The 23,642-nt window shown below is 41.6% G+C and overlaps 1 protein-coding gene across 7 annotated transcripts in view; it reads right to left on the reverse strand.

Moving 5' to 3' along the window:
- TUBGCP5 (tubulin gamma complex component 5) overlaps positions 1 to 23,642 on the reverse strand; it is a 42,081-nt gene that overhangs the window by 10,067 nt on the left and 8,372 nt on the right. For 2 of the 7 annotated variants that reach the window (XM_064367831.1, XM_064367827.1), the window contains exons 6-18: positions 23,245 to 23,380; positions 19,775 to 19,892; positions 18,717 to 18,806; positions 17,646 to 17,739; positions 16,195 to 16,441; positions 14,348 to 14,550; positions 12,491 to 12,534; positions 12,238 to 12,399; positions 10,735 to 11,003; positions 4,573 to 4,771; positions 3,095 to 3,283; positions 2,136 to 2,318; positions 74 to 158 (exon numbers count right to left, since the gene is read on the reverse strand). In XM_064367831.1, the coding sequence (XP_064223901.1) occupies positions 74 to 158; positions 2,136 to 2,318; positions 3,095 to 3,283; positions 4,573 to 4,771; positions 10,735 to 11,003; positions 12,238 to 12,399; positions 12,491 to 12,534; positions 14,348 to 14,550; positions 16,195 to 16,441; positions 17,646 to 17,739; positions 18,717 to 18,806; positions 19,775 to 19,892; positions 23,245 to 23,380 (2,019 nt within the window). The remainder of the gene's footprint in view (positions 1 to 73; positions 159 to 2,135; positions 2,319 to 3,094; positions 3,284 to 4,572; positions 4,772 to 10,734; positions 11,004 to 12,237; positions 12,400 to 12,490; positions 12,535 to 14,347; positions 14,551 to 16,194; positions 16,442 to 17,645; positions 17,740 to 18,716; positions 18,807 to 19,774; positions 19,893 to 23,244; positions 23,381 to 23,642) is intronic. The other 5 variants (XM_064367832.1, XM_064367829.1, XM_064367833.1 and 2 more) reach the window with 3 other exon arrangements.

A 23,642-nucleotide genomic window follows, 5' to 3' on the forward strand; every position in this document is an offset into this window, starting at 1 on the left:
GAAAGTAACCGATTACTTGCATGTTTTACTTTTAGTAGGCAACACTGTTCATACAAAGAGTATCAGGATATACCTTGTAGCTGAGGGTCAGACCGTCTAAGATATGAACAGGTAGTTTCTTCTTAGCTGTGTCAACGTTTTCAAAAGATATAGACAGACTAAAAAAAGAAATTTGTTTTAGTTTGTGAAAGCATTATGTCATACAAAAATGTTCTTTTAAAATAGTATTTACATAATATTCCCCCCAAAATACTGCATTTCATAAAAGAAATGCACACATTCCAACAAATTTATCTTTTCTGACATATATTCCAGAACAGAAATTTGGATGTAAAAATAATGAAGAGGGGGAAAGCTTTTAAATAATGAGTTTAGATATGGAAGAGACACTTAACAATGGCAGTGATTAAAAAAAGATGAAGCTGGGTAAAACAGTAAACTTCAGGCCATGGCTGGGAAGATGAAGCTTTTGCTGAAGTTGGGGGTGGGCAGAAGAGGGTAAGCAGAGCAGCTCGAGGGACAGCATTGCTTTGGGAGCCCCATCAGGATGGGATGGGGTCTGCTTCTACACCAGAGGTGTTGTGCACGGCTTCATCCACAAGTTCCTGAGACAGGTTTGAATGTGACTCTTAGGGGCAAGCAAGCAACTAACACAGACATGAAAACGTCCATGTGCCAGGAACTATTATGTGTCCTTAGCTCATTTAATCCTCAAAATAGTCCCATCAGTGGTTCCTGAGAAATAATGTCCTCTTACACAGTCAGAGGCACTAAGAGGGGATGCCCGGATGCACATGAAAAAGGTTTAAAGTGGGGAGTTAACTTCCATACCAGAGCTGTCAGAGGGCAGTGTGTGCTTATGAACTGCTGATCCCTGGCACAGGCTCTAGTCAGAAGTTCTAGCTCTTAATGGCCTGACATGTACGCATTGACTCAGTGCTTGGTAGGCGTCTACCAAATATGAATACTAAGTTAGCGGCTGCACTGAACAGGCATAGAAAGCCTCTCGTCCCTCCAGGGACTCCCAGCCCAGTGCAGCACATGAAGACACGGGGATGTAGGAGTGAGCAGACCTCTGCCAGGACCAACAACTGGAGAGCACGTCACAGGAAGGCGGGAGGACAGCACTGGCAGACACCAGAAATATTCTGAAATCCCTGAAATGTGAAGTGAGACAGAACATGGTGTGTATATGTGCAAGTCATGAGGCTGGGAAAATGGAGCCAAACAGTAGCCTTTTCCCTCCTGAGACAAAGCTTAGTCCATCTGTTACCAGGCACCCACGGAGAGCCTGGGCATGAGTGGTGGAAGTCACTGCTGGTGCTCTGAGGTCACTATGGTGAGGGTCAAGTCCGTTTTGGTGGAAAGGAGTAAGGCAGAGAGACACAGAGGCCATCAGGGAGCTCTGAGATGGTCCTGAGAGCTCAGGGGCCTTTTCTAGGAGGCAGGACTGATAAACCTGGTGATGTATGGGAGCTCAGAGAGAGAGAGAGGAAGCACTGACTCCAAGCATGTGAAGGATGCCATCAGGCCCCGACAGGGTGTATGGTGGCATCTTTTTTATTTTTATGTAGGGACACGGTCCCACTATGTTGCCCAGGCTGGTTGTAAATTCCTGAGCTCAAGCAATCCTCCCACCTCGGACTCCCAAAGTGCTAGGATTACAGGTGTGAGCCACTGCACTTGGCCATATGGTAGCATCTCAATGTCTTCTCTTGTTTAGTGGCAGAGTCACTTAGCTAGCCTCTGCCTCAACTTTCTTTTCTTTTCTTTTACATTGGAGTCTCATTCTTGTCGCCCAGGCTGGAGTGCAGTGGTGCGATCTCAGCAACCTCTGCCTCCTAGGTTCAAGCGATTCTCCCAAGTAGCTGGGATTACAGGCACCTGCCACCATGCCCAGCTAATTTTTGTATTTTTAGTAGAGATGGGGTTTCACCATGTCGGCTAGACTGGTCTTGAAATCCTGACCTCAGGTGATCCACCGCACCTGGCCTCAATTTTCTAATATGTAAAATAATATTAGTAAAACTCATAGGAATGGTGCAAGGAAAAACAATATGTGTAATTCATAGAAGACTTACTGGCACATAGTTCATTTTATACTAATTCAAATATAGGTGGCTTCCATATTTTACCGTGAACTATCTTCAGGATAACGCTGTCCTACGGCTTCCTGGAGTTGGACATTAAGAAAAGAGACATTCTGCCAGGTTTCCTTTTCTCTTATTTTATCAAAAATTGATGTATAGAAGTCATACATAGTATCTCCTCCTTCCATTAAGAAAAAATTCCTCATGGCTTGCAAGTATTCTACCAACCTGAATGGAGAGGAAATGAGTGACACAAAGATCTCTGACATTTGTAAGGCAGGATTCGGGATCAATACCAGGTTTTGTAGTCTACTGTTTTTAGTGAAACAAGTTTAAAGTCTACCTTTACTAAAATTAGAAATATTAACACCTCTTAAGACTTGTTTCAATAATAAAAACAGCATAGGTTTTCCTTTCATCATCATCAGATGATCTTTTATAACATTACAGAAAACTGGGCAGTCGCAGAAATGTAACAAAAAAAAAATCCAAATCCCATGATTCATGGTGGATTTGCACCATTAATATTTACCATTTGGAATGTTTCCTTCCTGTCTTCTCTTCTATGAGTTAAGAAAACCTAACCTAGTTCCTACCATATTATATATCCTACTTTTTAACTGCCATAATTTTTATGAACTTTACAAAGTTCACACATGGGTATATATATGCCATATTTATGGATATGCCATAGTTTAAAGAACTAGTCATCTATCACTAAGTAATTCTGTGTTTTTCATTCTGGTAACAAACTTTGTAATATTTTTCTACAAGCTTTTCCCATATTTCTTTTGGGAAAGATCCTCAGAAACAACCAATGAAGTTTCACAACATAGTTAAAAAAATACTGATGGTCAATTGATTTCTCTTAAAAAATTGTTTACTGCATATCCATTTCCTACTCTAATAAAAATGGAATTGAAATGTAGGTTTTAAAATAATCTCAACTGCTCTTCAAGTACAATCATCTATTTACTACTTCCAAAATCAAATTACTCTTTTACCTGTAATCTTTTTTTAGAGTTTGCATGAGGTTTCCACAGCAATCCAGATACTGCTTATCAATATGAGGATAGAGGCAGGATCTCAGCGTTAATTCAAAGGTCTGGCATGTCACAGATTCTGATGATCTATCCACACACACATCATCACCAGCAAACTTCTCATGAAAGTCGCTCTGCTCCAAATACATCCTTCAAGATAAAAATGTGAGTCTTCTTTTTATGAGTGGCTGTCAACAAAATTCTCTTAAAACCCCAAATTCCCATTTTTACCTTTAGTCCTGAAGTTACCAACTATTACAGAAAGAGAAAAATCTTTCTCCCCAAAATATCCTATGAGAGAACCAGTCTTGAAGTTGCCACTGCCCTAGGGTCAGGTACTAGAGCCGATCTTTCTAGTGATTAGGGCTGCAGGTAGCAAATGCTGGCCATTAGACAACTCAAAACTGTGTGGGTAATAATGACTTACACTATTGGGCTAAGTGCCTAAAAGCAGCTTAAGCCCAGGATATATGGCAATGGGGACCCTGACTCAATGGATGTCCAGGGCCCACTCATGGCCCAGAGTTTCAGCACATCCTGGGTAAATGATGACACTTTCAGGGGCCCGAGGGCACAGACACATGGTCTACCACATGGTGGCAGGGCCAAGTCTGCAGACTTTTACAAATAACATAGAATCCAAACTATACACCTGAAATAGGCGAGCATATTTTGTATTCTGCTCATTATAAAAGACAGACAGGGCACGGTGGCTCACGCCTACAATCTCAGCACTTTGGAAGGCCAAGGTGGGTATATCACCTGAAGTCAGGAGTTTGAGACCATCCTGGACAACATGATGAAACCCTGAAAATACAAAAAATTAGCCAGGCATGGTGGTACATGTCTGCAGTCCAGATACTTGGGAGGCTGAGACAGGAGAATTGCTTAACCTATGAGGCGGGAGGTTGCAGTGAGCCAAGATTGCACCACTGCAGTCCATCCTGAGAGACAGAGTGAGGCTCTGTCTCAAAAACAAAACAAGGCTGGGTGTGGTGGCTCACGCCTGTAATCCCAGCACTTTGGGAGGCCGAGGCCATTGGATCACAAGGTCAGGAGATCGAGACCATCCTGGCCAACATGGTGAAACACTGTCTCTACTAAAATACAAACAGAATTAGCTGGGTGTGGTGGCACACGTGTCCCAGCTACTAGGGAGGCTGAGGCAAGAGAATTGCTTGAACCCAGGAGGCAGAGGTTGCAGTGAGCCAAGATTGCGCCACTGCACTCCAGCTCTGGCGACAGAGCAAGACTCTGTCTCAAAAAAAAAAAAAAAAAGAAGGAAAAAACAAAACAAAATAAAATATAACAAAAGGATAGTCTACAAGTGTTTTTGTTTTTGGCCCTGGAAAACCCTACCTTCCAGAAATTAACAGTTACCAAACATTGCACAGATTATGCCATTTCAATCACTGACAATCTTGCAGGTGTGTTATCACCTTGCAAAGTTAATGGCAAGCAGTGGATCGTGAACATCATCCAGTTCAAGATGCCTTTCAGCAATGGACTGCATCTTAATTAGGTTCTCTTTGGTTGCCTGTTGCTCAGTGAGAACATGTGGAGTGCAATCTTCTCCGTGTCGAAGCCGCGACTGTACAGATTCCAGAAAGAGAGTGTATAAGCTTTTTCTTTCTGCATCTGAAACATAAAGAAATAAGTAAGGTGAACTCTGTTCTGTTTAATCATATTAAGTAACATTTTTCGAGATGGAGTTTTGCTCTTGCTGCCCAGGCTGGAGTGCAATGGCAAGATCTCAGCTCACTGCAACCTCTGCCTCCCAGGTTCAAGCAATTCTCCTGCCTCAGCCTCCCAATAGCTGGGATTACAGGCGTGTGTCACCACGCCAGGCTAATTTTGTATTTTTTTTGTTTTAGTAGAGACAGGTTTCACCATGTTAGTCAGGCTGGTCTCGAACTCTTGACCTCAAGTGATCCACCTGCCTCAGCCTCCCAAAGTCCTAGGATTACCAGTGTGAGCCACCACACCTGGTCCAAGAAATATTAAATTAGCCAGGCGCAGTGGCATGAACCTGTGGTCCCAGCTACTTGGGAGGCTGAGGCATGAGAATCACTTGAGCGTTTGGGAGGTAAAGCTTGCGAAGGTTGCAGTGAGCCAAGATCATGCCACTGCACTCCAGTCCAGTTTTGGCAATAGGAGTGAAACCTGTCTCAAAAAAAAAGAGAAATATTAAATAATATCATCCTAATTCAGCGTGCTATTTTCCCTTTGCTCTAGGAAGGTTTATCCCTGTTTCTTTACTTTTACCTTTACAGTGCAGCAAAACTAAACATTTTTAGATCCTCTGTTAAACAACTGCAATGTTCATAGAATCACAACATATAAGCTGTTTTTTCTGAACATAGTAAAATTCTAGTCAGAATACTTTAAAGTTATTACCATACTGCACAACACTATGATAACACTGATAGGAGTCATAGTCTCACTGGAAAAAACACTTCTGACAGTGGCTCTGGAAAGCTCATTACATAAGAAGGAAATACTCCACAAAGTGAAAGTAAGTATTCCATCTATTTATTTCAAGTAGATACAATAATATAATTAATATAACACTGAGATGATTGAGATGTATAAATAAGGCCACATCTATCTTCCAAGCCTCTTTAATGAGTTGATAAAACTATTTTCTTTCTTTTTTTTTCTTTTTTTTGAGACAGAGTTTTGCTCTTGTTACCCAGGCTGGAGTGCAATGGCGCGATCTCGGCTCACTGCAACCTCTGACTCCCTGGTTCAAGCAATTCTCCTGCCTCAGCCTCCCGATAGTGGGGATTACAGGCACGCACCACCACGCCCAGCTAATTTCTGTACTTTTAGTAGCGACGGGGTTTCACCACATTGGCCAGGATGGTCTTGATCTGACTTCGTGATCCATCCACCTCAGCCTCCCAAAGTGCTGGGATTACAAGATAAAACTTCATTTTCTTGAAATCTATGATTGAGTCTGAACTGTTCATCAACAAATTCTTAACAGCCATGGTTCATGATCCTCAAGGGTTAAACGCTGCACTGCATTAAGAAATGACAGAGAGACTGGGCGTGATGGCTCACACCTGTAATCTCAGTCCTTTGGGAGGCTGAGGCAGGTGGATCACCTGAGGTCAGGAGTTCAAGACCAGCTTGGCCAACATGGTGAAATCCCATCTCTACTAAAAATACAAAAATTAGCCAGGCGTGATGGCCTGAAGTCCCAACTACTTGGCAATCTGAGGCATGAGAATCACTTGAACCTGGGAGGTAGAGGTTGCAGATCGTGCCACTGCATTCCAGCTTAGGCAACAGAGTGAGACTCAGTCTCAAAAAAAAAAAAAAAGTCCAGAGGGAGTGATGCCTACCAGGCAGCTGCCTGGGGACACTCTTCCCCCCACTGCAAGAGAGGACCAAGACAACAAATCAACAGTTAAGATCTAACTGGGGTTGAAAGGAGAGTGCTGGGGTGCAGTGGAGGAGTGTGACACACTGTTGGTGACTGGAGATATAGGAGGGCAGTGTGGAGACTTCCAGCCTCTGCAGCCCCGTCTTCCCTTTGCAGATTAGGCTGGTCTGGAGTCAAGAAGGATTTCCTATTGTTGGGTAAGGATAAGCAGAAGAAACCCACCAGCCCCCACAAACACCTATGGTCCTTACTATAAGAGGATTTCACAGTTCCCACGAGCTCTGAGCCGTTTGGAGAGCTGCTGGGAATACATGCAGCTGCCTCGCCCTGGGTTAGGAGCACAAGGTGTGTCTTTGCCATCCACTCTCTGAGCCAAGCTGCTGCAGCACGACACCATCTCAGGACCAGAATCACCTCTGGAGCACGCCCTCCTCTGGGCCAGTAGCCACTGCACCTCTTCTGCACCCCAGCCACAGGGGTGGCTGAATACCACAATCCCAGCTGTGTGGAGCCTGGGCCCAGGATCAGCTGAGATTCTGGTCCTGCACAGCAGGAAAACCACCCTCTGCCACTGCACTGTCTGGCAGCCCTGACAGACTGAACCCACGCTTGAATTGAGCTGGCCAAACTGCTGTGCCACCTCCAGAGGGTGGGAACACCCTGAGCTTTCTGCCAGCTGACAGGCCTCCAGGCTGGTGGAGCAGCTACAGACCTGTGCTCAGGAACTGAAAAACAGCCCCATAGCACCAACCCCTTGCAGACAGGCCTGTGGCCTACCCAGTAACCCTGGCCAGCATTCAGCATCTGAGAAACAGTCTCAGAGGCTGCCCTGGCAGGCATGCACCTAGGCTTCTTGAGTGGTCTTGTGCTGCATTCTTGGCTTGAGAAGAAACCCCACAGGCAGTGCCTGGGAGTCAGGGCCCCAGGCCAGCTGAGCAGCCATAGGCCTGCATACTGGACCTGCCAAACAGCCCTGTGGTCTGCCTTTGGTGGGCATGTCTCTAACCCAGCAAAGCAGCTTGGCACCCGTATCCCAAACCTGAGAAAGAGCCTTAAAGTCCACCCCCAGTAAACACCCCCCAGGTCAGCCAAGTAGCCTTCTACCTATATGCTGGGCCTAAGAAGCAGGCTCATGGGCTGCCACTGGCAGACACATATCTAGGCCTGCCAACAAGCCATGTGACCATGTCCCAGGCCTGAGAAAGAGCCCCCTGGACTGTACAGGTAGACATGCACCCCAGCTAGCCAAGCAGCCTTGTAACTACATCCTGGGCCTGAGAAACAGCCTTGTAGGCCAGCCCCAGCAAACATACTCCCAGGAGAGCTGAGAAGCCTGTGCTCATGTTCGAGGCTTGAGAAATTACTCTGTGGACTGTCCTCATGGAGCCCCCAGGCCTGCCAACCCATCTTGTGCCCACATTACAGGCCTGAGAAATAGCCCCTTAGGCTGTTGCTGGCAGGCAGATATGCCTATAGGCTGGCCAAGCAAGCACATGCTCATGTTCCTGGCCAGAGTAACAGCCTGTGGTCCCAATCTGGCCAAACCAATGTGTACATGCACATACCCCCAACCTGAGAAATACAGTCTAGCAAGCCCACCCCAGCAAAGCCAGGCTACTGTTTTTTTGTTTTGGGATAGTCTTGCTCTGCTGCCCAGGCTGGGGCATAGTGGCATCATCTTGGGTCACTGCAACCTCTGCCTTCTGGGTTCCAGGGACTCTTGTGCCTCAGCCTCCCAAGTAGCTGGGACAATAGGCATGTGCCACCACATCTACCTAATTTTTATAGGCTGGTCTCAAACTCCTGGCCTCAAGTGATCCACCTGCCTTGGCTTCCCAAAGTGCTGGGATTACAGGCATGAGCCATCGCGCCTGGCCAGTTGTGCCACTGTTGCCGCAAACTCCCTCAGTGTAGGTCACTGAGGTACTTGGAAACATCACTGAAGTGGATTACAACTGTAGAAAGTACACGGAGACTGCACTACTGCATTCATCCAGAACCAAGGCCAATGCATTCCACTGAACCGACACTCCAAGACCCATTCATATGAATAACTGTTTCCCTACAAAATGTCCTCCATAAAATTGGAAAAAGTGACCTTCCCACCAGATGTGTAGAAATCAATGTAGAATACATCAAACGTGAAAAAGCAAAGAAATATGACACCTCCCAAAGAAAACAGTAACTCTCCAGTAAGAGACTACAATAAGGAAATACATGAAATGCCAGAAAAATAATTCAGAATTAAAATCTTAAGGAAACTCAGTGAGACGCAACATTCAATAAAATCAGGAAAAGAATGTTTTGAATGAGAAGTTCAACAAAAATAGGTATTTAACAAACAAGTAAATTTCACAGTGAAATAATTCAATGAATGAGGCCAGGTGCGGTGGCTCATGCTTGTAATCCCAGCACTTTGGGAGGCCAAGATGGGCGGATTACCTGAGGTCAGGAGTTCGGATCAGCCTGGCTAACATGGTGAAACCCTGTCTCTACTAAAAATACAGAAAATTAGCTGGGCGTGGTGGCGGCTGTCTGTAATCCCAGCTACTCAGGAGGCTGAGGCAGGAGAATCGCTTGAGCCAGGGAGGCAGAGCTTGCAGTGAGCCAAGATCACACCACTGAACCAAAAAAAAAAAAAAAGGGCAAATGATCCAAAGAGACATTTCTCAAACAAGTCATACAAATGGCCAATGAATACATGAGAAAATGCTCAGCATTACTAATTATTAGGGAAAATGCAAGTCAAACCACAATGAGGTATCATTTCAGCCCAGTCAGGATGGCTATTTATCACAAAGACAAAAAATAACAAACGCTGGTGAGGATGTGGAGAAAAGGGAATTCTGACACAATGTTGATGGGAATATAAACTCCATAGTGCAGACACTATGGAAAACAGTTTGAAGGTTCCTCAAAAAAATACAAAGAGAACTACTATCTGATATAGCAATCCCACTGGTGGGCATTTACCCAAAGGAAAGGAAATCAGGATATCAAAGAGACATCTGCACCCCCATGTTTATTGCAGCACTATTCACACAGCCAAGATATGGAATCAACCTAGGTGTCCAACAACAGATGAATGGGTAAAGAAATTGTGGTACACACACACATAGAACTCAGAGGTAAAAAAGAATGAATCCTGTTGTTTGCAGCAACACCGATAGAAATGGTGAACATTATGTCAAGTGAAATAAGCCAGGAACAGGAAGTTAAACACTGCATGTTTTCACTCATATGTAGTAGCTAAAAAATGTTTATCTCATGTTAGTAAAAAGTAGAACAGGATACTAGATGCTGGATTTTGTAGCGGGAAGGAAGGAAGATATTTGTAAAAGGATACAAATGGCTGGCTGGAAGGAATAAGTTCTAGTGTTCTGTATCACTATGGGATGACTACAGTTAATAATATAGAGTTGCACAGAGCTAAGAGGAGGATACTGAATGTTTCCAACATAAAGAAGTAGTAAATGTTTGAGGTGATGGAAATGCTAACTATATTGTTTACTATAAATGTATCAAAAACCACTATGTACTCCACAAATATGTAAAATTATGATGTCAGTTTATAAAAACAATAAAAGAAAACAAATGGCAAGGATTTATTTTTATTTATTTTATTTTATTTTATTTTTGAGACAGAGTTTCGCTCTTGTTACCCAGGCTGGAGTGCAATGGCGCGATCTCGGCTCACCGCAACCTCCGCCTCCTGCGTTCAGGCAATTCTCTTGCCTCAGCCTCCTGAGTAGCTGGGACTACAGGCACGCGCCACCATGCCCAGCTGATTTTTTGTATTTTAGTAGAGACGGGGTTTCACCATGTTGATCAGGATGGTCTCGATTTCTTGACCTCGTGATCCACCCGCCTCGGCCTCCCAAAGTGCTGGGATTACAGGCGTGAGCCACCGCGCCCAGCCCGGGATTTATTTTTTAAAGTTCGAGTCCTAAGGAATCCAGAGTGAGGAAAATGAATGTGGAACTTATTGTCACTGCTTTTTTAAACACAGCACTAAAAGTTTGCAATAAGACGATCTTTTTAAAAATCAAGGGCAGCACGATTATTAATTCTATTACGATTGATAATTACCACTGAAATAAGAGGGTGTGATGACTTGCAAACTACAAAATAATCAGGTATCAGGATGACAAGAAGGAGTAGGGTCAGGTGTCTCAACACCGAGGAAGACACAGGAACACGGAACAGGTACCTCTGGCTGCGGCCTGGCAGGTGGTGCTCTCTGCACACTGTAGGTTCTTCAGCAGCTGCATGGACTTGCCAGCCATTATAATCTGCTTCAGGACAGGTTTGAGGAAGGACACCATGGTGTGCTGCCTGCTGGAGGGCCCCTGGTCACTGCCGGAGCTCGCACTCGCATTATCACTCATTTTTTCTTCACTTTCTGTCTTTTCTGACACGCTGTATAATGTGTAAGTTGCATACCAGAAGTCTCTATGATTAACTGGAACATTTTTGTTTCTAAAGAGATTCAAAATAATTTTAAACTTTAACTTCTCTTCCTTAAAAGTAGTATCCTTATTCTAGTTTGTTGTCCAGACATTATAAAACATAACATTAATTATTAGTAAACTGAAACAATCTTTAGGCAAATGGGGCAGTTTTAATCTGATCTCAGTTTAAAGACAAAAGTGAATCAATACTTTGAACAGTATAGGTAAAATTTAAGTAAGCAGAAAGTTTCCTGAATTGGAATTATTTAAAATATGACTAATTTGACACTCTTTAGAAGTAGAATAAAGTTTTTCCCATTTACCATCTCCTGTGAAACTGATTTGCAGACTTCTCTACCATTTTCCCTACCAAAATTCTTAACTGGACTACTTTCAACAATAAAATTATGGTCAATCATCACCTTACAAGAACAGTCAGAGTCCCATTTTTCACAGAAATTCTCATGTGAGACTGATGAACCGGGACACAGTGAGACAAGAGACTACATTGAAGGGAGGTCAGTTCACTTATGTGAGCATTGCATACACATTGCTACACTTCCAGAACACTAAGGACTTAAAGTTACCCTTCCTGATGCGTTCAATGGATAGCTACCAATAGAAACCGCACATCTAAATACACCACATCATTTAAAATTGGGTTAAAAGAGTACGAATAGCTCTACATTATAGTTTATATGATTCTGTTCAGAAAAATTAAATAAATGAAGGGAAATTGTCATAAATGGATTAAGATTTTTCTTGTTTTATTAAATATTATATTAAGATATTGGTTGAATTCATTCACTTCAGAGAACAGTAAAAAAAATTATAGTAAGGTAAAAGAAATGAGTAGCTAATTCTGAGCAATAAATGTATTAGAGGCATATTCTGTAGTATTTCTGTATCTCTTTACTGATACTTTACACTGGAAATAGCGGAAATCATCTGATATCACCTAAGCTCATTTTATGGGAAGCAGCGTATACGAGCTAGCCATAAATACACTATCATCCAAAAATACGATTTGCTTAAAAGTTGTGAACTGAGAAAACCTGGACAAAGATATTAATAATCGGCTGGTATTATATTACTGACATCTTCCAAAAAAATGAAATAGAACTAGCCTATGATGACAACAAGTTCTGTGATGTGGACTGTACTTTCTTAGTACTGTTTGAAAGTAATGAAAGATTTGATTTTCATGGGGAGCAAACTGGTGACGCCAGCCCTCAACGACCTTGTGCTCTGCTGCAGCTCACCTCTGGATGATGAACTCCCTGGCACCATCCCACAGGTGCCCATGCACGATCCACTCATCCACTGTCTGCAGGTAAGGCCGCACCGTTTCCACCCAGAGAGAGAACAGGAGGGAGACCTGAGGCAGAGATTGTGCACGGTCAGCTCTCAGGGCTGCCTGGCCACTAGAACAGAAGGAGGTTTAAACATTTCTGAAATGCCTTGAAATTAAAAAATCCAAAAACATATACTATAAAATCCTTATGAAAAACTCACCTAAGTATGGAAGCATCATATTGTTTGCAGTCCAGACTGGGAAACTTGAGAGTGAAAATGACACAGAGGCAGGTGTGACCTGAGACAGCCCTGGCAGGTGAGCAAGGTTTCCTTATCTAAATCGTACTACTAGCAAGGTGTCTATTAAGAGTGAGGAAATTACTTAATTCCAGTAGCTCTCAGAGGACAAAAATGGCAGTGCTGAGAGAAAATCAATCTCTTTTATATTGAAATGCAATATTAAATTGGTGAGAAAAAAAGTTATACCAACAAACTGGAAAATACACCTAATATACATACCCAAATAAAACTGTAGCTTTCTAAATTACAGCCTCTAGATAGATTTTTTTAATCTACATATTATTTGATACAGGGTCTTGCTCGGTCACCCAAGCTGAAGTGCAGTGGCGCAAACATGGCTTGCTGGAGCCTCAACCTTCCAGACTCAAGCAATCTTCCTGCCTCAGCCTCTCAAGTACCTGGGACCACAGGCATGGCTACTACTCCACAGCTCTCTCTATTGCCCAGGCTGGAGTGTAGTAGCATGATCTCAGCTCACTGCAACCTCCTGGGTTCAAGTGATTCTCCTGTCTCAGCCTCCTGAGTAGCTGGGACTATAGGTGTTCACCACCATACTCGGCTAATTTTTGTATTTTATGTAGAGACGGGGTTTCACCATGTTGGCCAGGCTGGTCTCAAATTCCTGGTGTCAGCACACCTGGCTACTTTTAAAATTTTTTGTAGAGACAGGGTCTCAGTATGCTGCTGAGGCTGGTCTCAAATTCCTGGGCTCAAGTGATCCTCTCACCTCAGACTCCTAAGTAGCTGGGACTACAGGCATGAGCCACTATGTCTGGCCTAGACTTGTATTTTTTAAATACAATATAAAATATACAACATAAAATTTATCATCTTACCTATTTGTTTCTTTTTTAAATTTTAATTTAACTTATTATTATTATTTTTTGAAACGGAGTTTCGCTCTTGTTACCCAGGCTGGAGTGCAATGGCGTGATCTTGGCTCACCGCAACCTCCACCTCCTAGGTTCAGGCAATTCTCCTGCCTCAGCCTCCTGAGTAGCTGGGATTACGGGCACGTGCCACCATGCCCAGCTAATTTTTTCTATTTTTAGTAGAGACGAGGTTTCACCATGTTGACCAGGATGGTCTCGATCTCTTGACCTCGTGATCCACCCGCCTCGGCCTCCCAAAGTGCTGGGATTACAGGCATGAGCCACCGCGCCCGGCCCAATTTAACTTATTTTTTAAAGACAGGGTCTCACTATATTGCCCAGGCAAGTCTCAAACTCCTGGGCTTAAGCAGTCCTCCCTTGGCCTCCCAAAGTGTTGGGGATTATAGGCATGAGCCACTGTGCCCCACCCTCACCATTTTTAAGTTCAGAGTAGGGTTAAGTACATTCACATTGTTGTGACAAATCTCCAGAACTTTTTCATGTCGTGTAACTGAAACTATGTACCCATTAAACAATAGCTCCCTATTCCCCAGTCCTTGGTAACCACCATTCCACTTTGTTTCTGTGAATTTGACTACTTCAGATACTTCATATAATAGACTTAGTTTTTATGTAAGAAGGCATTATTCTAAATGTCTGTAGACATCAGCTAGGTATTTCTCACATGTTGCTTTGTCCTTGCCTCATCCTTCTGAGGATCTTGACAATTAGAGCTGAAGAGTTAGTTTCCTACAGCCTCAAATTTGGAAGCTAATTTGAACACTCTGAACTGTCCGACAAGTCACCATTTGAGTATCATTTAACACAGAACCATGACCAGCTGTCTCCCACCCCTCTGCTGTGCAGAATGGAGTCACACACTTCAGGCAGAAGTCTCACATACGGTTTGCTCAGAGGCTTCTCCAACATTATCATATTCGAGAATGGCCTTGTACAGGGTGTTGAGCAGGTGGGAAGCCCGGACGACATTGCGAGTATCCGGTGGAACTTCTGCTACTCCAGTACTGAACACTCTGTGCAGAACCTTGAGCTGAGCCAATCGAGGTGACAACTTGTCCACCACTATTGCGAGAGTTATTGTAGCATCTGCAAATATCAACAAATCAAACTCAATAGCAAGGAAAAATACATGCATCTAAAATGTGACATAAATGCTGGCAAATCATCAGGTTTATGGGCAGGCAGGGGAAAATGAAGGATGGTGGATTTTGATCTCACATCACAAGGACCTAAATTCCCTAAGGAAAAACTCCTGCAAGTCATGGAGAAAAAGATAACTCAGCAGAAAAATAACATATAAAGGAACTGACAGTTCACAAAAAAGGAAAGATGAGTGGTTCTAAAACATATAGAAAGTCATGCTGCCTTACTTAAAATAAAAGAATGCAAATTAAAATTATACAAAACAAAACACCTCCCCATGGGCCAATGTTAATGCAGGAGGCTGTGCCTACAGAGGGCTGCACAAGCTCCTGTGAGGCGACGGCACAGCTGGGACCTCAACATGGAAGTCACCATGTGGAGCTAGACATGTAATAAAAGGGCCTGGAACTATACACGAAGATACTACACCCACCTCTGCTCAAAGCAAGTTCCTGCAACACTGGTAAACTGTGTCAGGTCTGCAGCTTGGCTAATGGGCCGTGCCAGTGTCAGTTTCCCAGTTTTGATCATGTACTATAACTATGTGAGGTTTTGCCACTGGGGGAAGCAAAGTAATGGGAACACAGGACTTCTCTGTATTATTTTCTGTGGTAGGTCAAACTAAAAGTTAAGGGTAAAGAGCTACATGGGTTACCATTTTACATCTGCCATAATGGTGAGGACCAAAACGTCTGACAACACACAGATGGCAAGAGTGTGAGGAAACAGGTATTCATCTACATGGCTCACAAGAGTATCCATTTGTTTACTTGTACCTCCCCATGAAGTAAAGTGGCAAAACTCAGCAAACTCACACATTGCAATTCCATTTATAAGAACCTACCCTACATGGTCAGGTATGGTATAATCCCAGCTTGTGCCTGTAATACCAGCATTTTGGGAAGCTAAGGTGGGCAGATCACCAGAGGCCAGGAGTTCACGAGCAGCCTGGTCAATATGGTGAAACCCTGTTTCTACTAAAAATACAAAAAATTAGCCAGGCGTGGTGGCATGTGCCTTTAGTCCCAGCTACTCAGGAGGCTGAGGCAGGAGAATCACTTGAACCCAGGAGGCAGAGGTTGCAGTGAGCTGAGATCACGCCACTGCACTCCAGCCTGGGCAACAGAGCAAGACTCTGTCTCAGAAAAACAACAAACAAATAAAAAACCAAGAAGCTCTTCATATTTGCATGGTATTATCCTCAAAATTTAAGTTAGAAATATTTGAAGAGAGTAGTATAGTGACTGTTAGGTATGGGTGTACGTATATGCACTGCTTGTGTCTGCTGAACTCTTTCTGGAAGGACTACGAAGCCCAGGACCTGGCTGTCTCTGGGGAGGGGAATCAGCTGGCTGGGGAACTGGTGCAGGAAGACTAATTTAGATTTTTCAGTCTAAATCCTCTGCAGTTTTTTGATTTTGAGAGATATGAATGGGTTAAAAATACAAATTTAATTTAAAAAATGAAGTATTCATGAGAACTACTTATTTGCCAGGCAACTTTCAAATATTATATAATGAAAAATCTAAATGGCATTCCAATTATGAGTTACGTATAGTATGAGTAAAACTGAAGAACATTTAATACCATTATTGATGATGCACTTCTCAATTTCTGCAAGTTCTTCTTTGAAACTAATGAAGTATTTGTACAGGGCCCACATGAAAGCCTGGTAGGTTCTAAAGGGAGCTTCAGGTGACTTCTTAGGAACAGACCCACTTCCAGGCAGCATGCTTTCAGAACTGTGTCCCATGACTTCATCAATGAACTCCTGGAGTCGAAATACAACCTGGCCATACGCTGCTATTTGTTCCAGCACAGATCGTAAACAGCTCTATGACAGAAGCAAACTGTAATTATTCAAAGGTGAGCTTCTGTAAACATTTAAATTCATTTCCCTCTCACTGTAAAATATTTCTTTTACAATTCTTTTGAACAGTATGTTTAGTAGAAGACAAAGTCATAAAACGATGAATAGTTTTATACACAAAGGAAAAAGGGTGAGCATTAATTTCAATAGACTAGAGAATTATGGGTTATATTTTTAAAAAATATACATAAGGTAATCTACTTAAGGCAAAAAAAATTACAGTATATAGCTTTTACAATACAGAATGACAGATCTAAACAGCATAAAATGTAAATTGAAATTAAATATGTCCCAAAGAATATTAAGGAATTCTCTTAAGTACTGTAAAGATGCATAACTCAATTTTTCATTTTGGATATTAAATATTTATTTATTTATTTTTGAGATGGAGTCTTGCTCTGTCACCCAGGCTAGAGTGCAGTGGCATGATCTCAGCTCACTGCAACCTCTGCCTCCCGGGTTCAAGCGATTGTCTTGCCTCAGCCTCCCTAGTAGCTGGGATTACAGGTGCCTGCCACTGTGCCTGGCCAATTTATATATATATATATATATATATATATATATATTTTTTTTTTTTTTTTTTTTTTTTTGAGACGGAGTTTCACTCTTGTTATCCAGGCTGGAGTGCAATGGCGCGCGACCTCGGCTCACCGCAACCTCTGCCTCCTGGGTTCAGGCAATTCTCCTGCCTCAGCCTCCTGAGTAGCTGGGATTACAGGCACGCGCCACTATGCCCAGCTAATTTTTTGTATTTTCAGTAGAGACGGGGTTTCACCATGTTGACCAGGATGGTCTCGATCTCTTGACCTCGTGATCCACCCGCCTCGGCCTCCCAAAGTGCTGGGATTACAGGCTTGAGCCATCGCGCCCGGCCAATTTTTATATTTTTTTTAGTAGAGACAGGGTTTCACCATCTTGGCCAGGCCGTTCTCAAATTCCTGACCTCGTGATCCACCCACCTCAGCCTCCCAAAGTGCTGGGATTACAGGCGTGAGCCACTGTGCCTGGCCTGGATATTAAATAATTTTAAATTAGTATTTTTTGCATAAGGAAACACAAATGAGTTCAATCATAGTTAATTTCAATATTGCAAAATGTTCTAAAATTGTATTACCAGTTTACATAAATCCTATTATTTCCTAAATAACAATAAATATAAATAACTTACATGTGTTAAATGAGTTACTATAATATTGTTTCTCACAGTTACTTTCCCATCTATCAGCTGAAATATAAAGAGCTTTTTCACTCCTGAAAGTAACCTGAAATTAGATAAAAAAGATGAGTGTACTTTAAGTCTAGAAAAAAATTCATGACAGTATGCCCAGAAAAAAATGTTTGTTTTTTTTTATAGGGTCTCACTTTGTTACCCAGGCTGGAGTGCAGTAGCGATCACAGCTCACTGCAGCTTCAATCTACTGGGTTCAAGTGATTCTTCAGCCTCAGCCTTCTGAATGGCTGGGGCTACAGGTAAATGTCACCATGCCTGGCTAATTTTTGTATTTTTTGTAGAGATGGGGGTTTCACCATGTTGCCTAGGCTGGTCTTGAACTCCTGATCTCAAGTGATCCACCCGTCTTGGCCTCCCATAGTGCTGGGATTATAGGTGTGAGCCACCATGCCCCACTTCAGGAAATTTTTATTAAATATTCAGAATTAAGGGGTAACAAGGTCAGATAATAAGAAAATGGAAGACATCAATCTTTTCATCTGATTACCTTACGACTCAAGATATTTCAACATCATCTTAGAGAGAAGTCCAAGACATATTGTCAAAGCATCTCCCCCATATACTGGATGACCCAAAGAGATCTTCCTATTTCTAAGAATTCCAGCATGTCAACATCATACTTTATGGTGAGAGCACCACGACCTGGAATTTTAATAGTAACGGCACCACGTGCTCCATTAGATTCCTGGCTTCCAGGTATGGGCACAGGCCCTCACTGATAGTCTCTGCCTATTAGAAATAGTAGTAAACCTTGCTTTGAACTCAAGTGCTAAAGAAGTGATGGACTAATCTAAGTAAATCATATGCTAAACTATTTAAAATAAAAATGAAGTAAACATGTCAAAATCTCTCAATCTCCACAGTCAAATCTGGTCTGAACTTTACACCTAATGGTCTACTTCTAGTTTGCATGTGAAAATGCTTTAACAGTTTCCTTTAATAAAAGTTTTGTTTCTCAGTAATCAAGCATCATAAATAAAGACTATTAATTAAGTGAATATATCTTACCACAGCGTTTCCCGAATAACCTGAGTCTCGGTAACCAAAACCCTGTCATCTGGAACATACAATGGATCACTGCTGTACAAGTGTTGGTCCCTATGAGACAGCAAAGATAAACATCAACAGAAAGGTTTCTAAGTAAGTAAATAACTTATCTCAAAGCATATTCACAATTTAGTGCTAACCTTAACTGGCTATCAATTAGCAAGTACACATAATAAATGGCTTAAATGCCCCCCCATTTTCACATCACTCAAAATCCTGAGAAACACTTTCAGAACAATTGCAATTGTTACGTTTATTGCTAATTCAGGCAAATGTTTATGACTATGTGATGCTGTTTTCTGGAAAACAATATGTCTATTTTTATAGTAAGTATACCAAAACAGAAATCAAATAATGCTCTAATATGTACCAATCCATTTACTTTGAAATGAACAAAAATATCAAAATACAGATTATAATTAAATAATACTGTAATCTTATGATTTTCAGCAACAATTAAATAATCAAAAACTATTCAACTAGAATTTTCAACACTGGCCAGGTGTGCTGGCTCACACTTGTAATTCCAGCACTCAGGGAGGCCAAGGCAGGTGGATCACTTGTGGACAGGAGTTCGAGACCAGCCTGGCCAACAAGGTGAAACCCCATCTCTACTAAAAATATAAAATTAGCTGGGTGTGGTGGTGTGTGCCTATAATCCCAGCTACCTGGGAGGCTGAAGCATGAGAACTGCTGGAAACCGGGAGGCAGAGGCTGCAGTGAGCCACAATTATGCCACTGCACTTCAGACAGGGTGACAGAGCAAGACCTTCTCTCCCCCAACCAAAAATAAATAAAAAATAAAAAATTAGTTGGGTGAGGTGAAGACTGCAGTGAGTTGAGATATCACCAGTGCACTGCAGCCTGGGCAACTAGAGTAAGACTGTGTTAAAAAAAAATTGTCAAAACCAAAACAAATTTAAATTTGAGGGAAGAAGTGAAGTCACAAATCAAAGCCAAATGTTTAAACATCAAAGTTTTTTCTATTATCACATTAAATGAAAACTTTAGCTTCTTACCAGACAGCAGCTAAATTGGAGTGCAAATGTAAGCTATGAGGAAACTGGGAGGGCCTGGCTGTCCAGTACTGATGGACCACATGATGTTCCAGCCAGCTTCGGTCATCTGGCTCATCTGCTTGAAAGAAATGTAGTAAGTTTGAGTTATAACAGTTAACAACAGTAACAACAACAATAAATACTGGGTCACAATATCTGGACTTACAGATCCATTCAAATGAATAGTTGAAAATGGCTTTTTAATAATAACAGCTACCTAACAACATTTACTTATATATGATCATTTATTTTAAACCACATATATCGGCTGGGTTCTATGGCTCACGCATATAATCCCAGCCGTTTGGGAAACCAGGGTGGGATGATCACTTGAGTGCAGGAGTTCAAGACTAGCAACACATTTAGAAAGAAACACATACTAAATTTAATTAACGTAATTGACTAGAAAGTTAAAAAAAAATGTCCCACACATAAAAAGATATAAATGGTACATGTTAATAGTCCAATAACCATTAAGGAAATTGAAATGGTAACCAAAGACCTTCCCAACCACTCCCAGAGCCTCAGCACTGCTGCTAAATTTTGAAGGATTAGACGGTGTCTATCTTACACGAGTCTTTTGAAAAAGCAGAAAAAGAGAAAGCCACCTAACATTTTATGAGGCTAATATAACAGTAATGCTTAAACCAGATAAAGACATGATAAAGGTAATTCATCAAAGTATAAAGATGAAAAATCCTACATTAAAAAAGAGCTAACCTGCTGGGCTCAGTGGCTCACACCTGTAATACCAGCCTGGGCTGTTCTCTAACAGTGAAACCTCATCTCTATGAAAAAGCAAAAAAAAAAAAAAAAAAAAAAAAAAATTAGCTGGGTGTGGTGGCATGCACCTGAAGTCCCAGCTTCTTAGGAGGCTGAGGTGGAGGACAGCTTGAGCCCAGGAGGTTGAGGCTGAAGTGAGCTGTGATCATGCTACTGCACTCCAGCCTGGGTGACAGAGCAGGACCCTATCTTTAAAAAAAAAAAAAAAAAAAAAAAGTGAATCCAAAATGAACCCAATCTAATAATGTACTAAAAAATAACATGATCAAACAACTTTAGGTGAGGAATTAAAGGACAATTCAATATCAGAAAGTCTATCAATGTCTTATTAGGATAAAAGAGAACAGTTATGAGATTATCTCACAGATAAATAATAGCATTTAATAAAAATTCCACATTTATTTATGATTAAAGACTTGTAGAAAAAAAGAAATAGAAGGAAATTGTCTTAATGATAAAGGCTACATACCCTGAACTGATACCAAACAATCATCACACTTAACGGAGTTTCAGGTATAACCCCCCTTAGGATGTGACCTAGTTGTCCAGGAAGCCCACTCCTATGAGCTGTTGCTTCCACTACGGAATAGAGGGCTAGGCTGCTGGGCCAGAAAAGAGATTCGATCACCACATCACAGAGAAGATACAGGCATAAGAACTAGCAGGAGGACATAAGACCATGTTTGCAGATGACACTAAAACCCAATTTTAGCAGATGACACTAAAACCATATTTGCCCATAAAAACCAATTATTTGCAGATGTCACTAATCATCTATATAAGAAACCAAATGGAATCAACAAAGTATTATGATACATATCAGAATTCAACAAAAAGGCTGCATATAAGGACAACTTATAGAAACCAGTATTATTTCCTCTACATCAGGAATAAACAAAAGAAGTATCATTCACAAAAATAAAACCTGTAACAGATGTAGAAATTAACAAGTGAACACTTGAGATCTTCAAAAGAAAATTTCCAAAATCTAGTAAAAATCAAAGAATTACGATAAATGTAGAAATTAACATGTTAAGGCAATCAAACCTCCCCAAGTTAGATCTATAAATTCTCTGCAATCCCAATAAAAATTCCACCTGGATTTTTTTTTTGAGACGGAGTTTTGCTCTTGTTGCACAGGATGAGTATAATGGCATGATCTTGGCTCACTGCACCCTTTGCCTGCCAGGTTCAAGTGATTCTCCTGCCTCAGCCTCCCAAGTAGCTGGGATTACAGGTATGTGCCACCATGTACAGCTAATTTTGTATTTTTAGTAGACATGAGGTTTCACTATGTTGGTCAGGCTGGTCTCAAACTCCTGACCTCAAGTGATCCACCCGCCTCGGCCTCCCAAAGTGCTGGGGTTATAGGCATGAGACAGGTGAGCCTTTTTTTTTTTTTTTTTAAGTTTACCATCTTGCTTCCAAAATGTCTATGAATAAAAGTTCACAAATAGCTAAGCCAATTTTGAAAAAGAACAAAGTGGGCTGGGTGCAGTGGTTCACACCTGTAATCCCCACACTTTGGGAGGCAGAGGCGGGTAGATCAGTTGAGGTCAGACATTCAAGATCAGCCTGGCCAACATGGTGAAACTCCGTCTCTACTAATAATACAAAAATTAGCTGAGTGTGGTGGTGTATGTCTGTAATCCCAGCTACTTGGGGAAGCTGAAAGGGGAGAAAAAAACAAAAAAGCAAAGTGGGCTGGGCACAGTAGCTTACACCTGTAATCCCAGCACTTTGGGAGGCAGAGGTGGGTGAATTGTTTGAGTATAGGAGTTGGAGACTAGCCTGGGCAACGTCGTGAAACCCTGTCTCTACAAAAAATAGCTTGGTGTGGTGGCACTTGCTGGTGGTTCCAGTTACTCAGGAGGCTGAGGTGAGAGGATTGCTTGAGCCCAGGAGTCAAAGGTTGCAGTGAGCTGAGATTGTGCCACTGTATTTTAGCCTGGGCAACAGAGTGAGACCCTGTCTCCAAAAAAAAGGAAAGAAAAACAGAGCAAATTGATTCTCCTGCTTCAGCCTCCCAAGTAGCTGAGAGGAAACCTGCCATCTATGTATTAAGACATAATATTATAAAGCCACAACAATAACAGTGTCTGTTTCCAGGTCACACTGACACCAAGACCGCAGATTAGAAAGTCTGGAATAAACACAGCTGTCCTTCAGTATCCACTAGGGATTATTGCAGGAATGCTGCAGACACCAAAATTTGTAGGTGCTCAAGTCCCTAATAAAAAATGGCATAGTGTTTGCATATAATCTATGCATATTCTCCCTTATAGTTTTTTATTTTAATTTTTTTTTGAGACAAGGTCTCGTTCTGTTGCTGGAGTGCAGTGGCACAATCTTAGCAAAATCAGTCTTTCTCCAATAAAAAAAAAAAATAGAAACATTTAGGCCTAAGAAAGTTGTCAGAACTATAGGAAAAAAATTACAAAAATTACACTCTGCATGAAATAATTCAACAGTACTACTACTTAGGCATCATATAGAAAAGATTACTAATGGTTTTAAAAATTGGTTTTATAAAGATGGTACCACTTAGCCGGTACCTTGATCACATGGAACTGATCTCAAGCTTGCCTTTTCTTCTGGGGAATTTGTCTATTAGAAAATGCCAGCACCTCACAACACACAGTACCTACCTTTCCAACTGATACAAAGACCCAGTTTTCTGTTTTGATCTTGTTCTTCTAACGGTGTCCTGTCTACCTGAATTCCAGAGTCCTCTCTGCTTAAGGGCTGTTGATCATTTTCCTCGTCACTTTCTTCAGACCAATTCTGATTTAAAAAAGAAATACACTTTAGCCTTACAGAGTATAACACTTAAAGCTATTTATATTAAAAGACCAAGAAGATTTTGAAGAAAAGCAAAAACTTTGAAGCAACATGGAACAGAAAAACAAAAACAAATCAATTTTTTTTCCTAAATCTCTCGGAAGTGCCTATTATAGGAATTGAAATATAATTATTACTTTTTCTTTTATTCTATAACGTTGAAACAATAAGGAATGGAATTATTTTTGGTGGCAAAAAGTCCCAA

Source organism: Aotus nancymaae, unplaced genomic scaffold (genome assembly GCF_030222135.1).
Source record: "Aotus nancymaae isolate 86718 unplaced genomic scaffold, 86718_ANA_hifiasm-v0.15.2.pri h1tg000075l, whole genome shotgun sequence".
NCBI classification, from domain to species: domain Eukaryota; kingdom Metazoa; phylum Chordata; class Mammalia; order Primates; family Aotidae; genus Aotus; species Aotus nancymaae.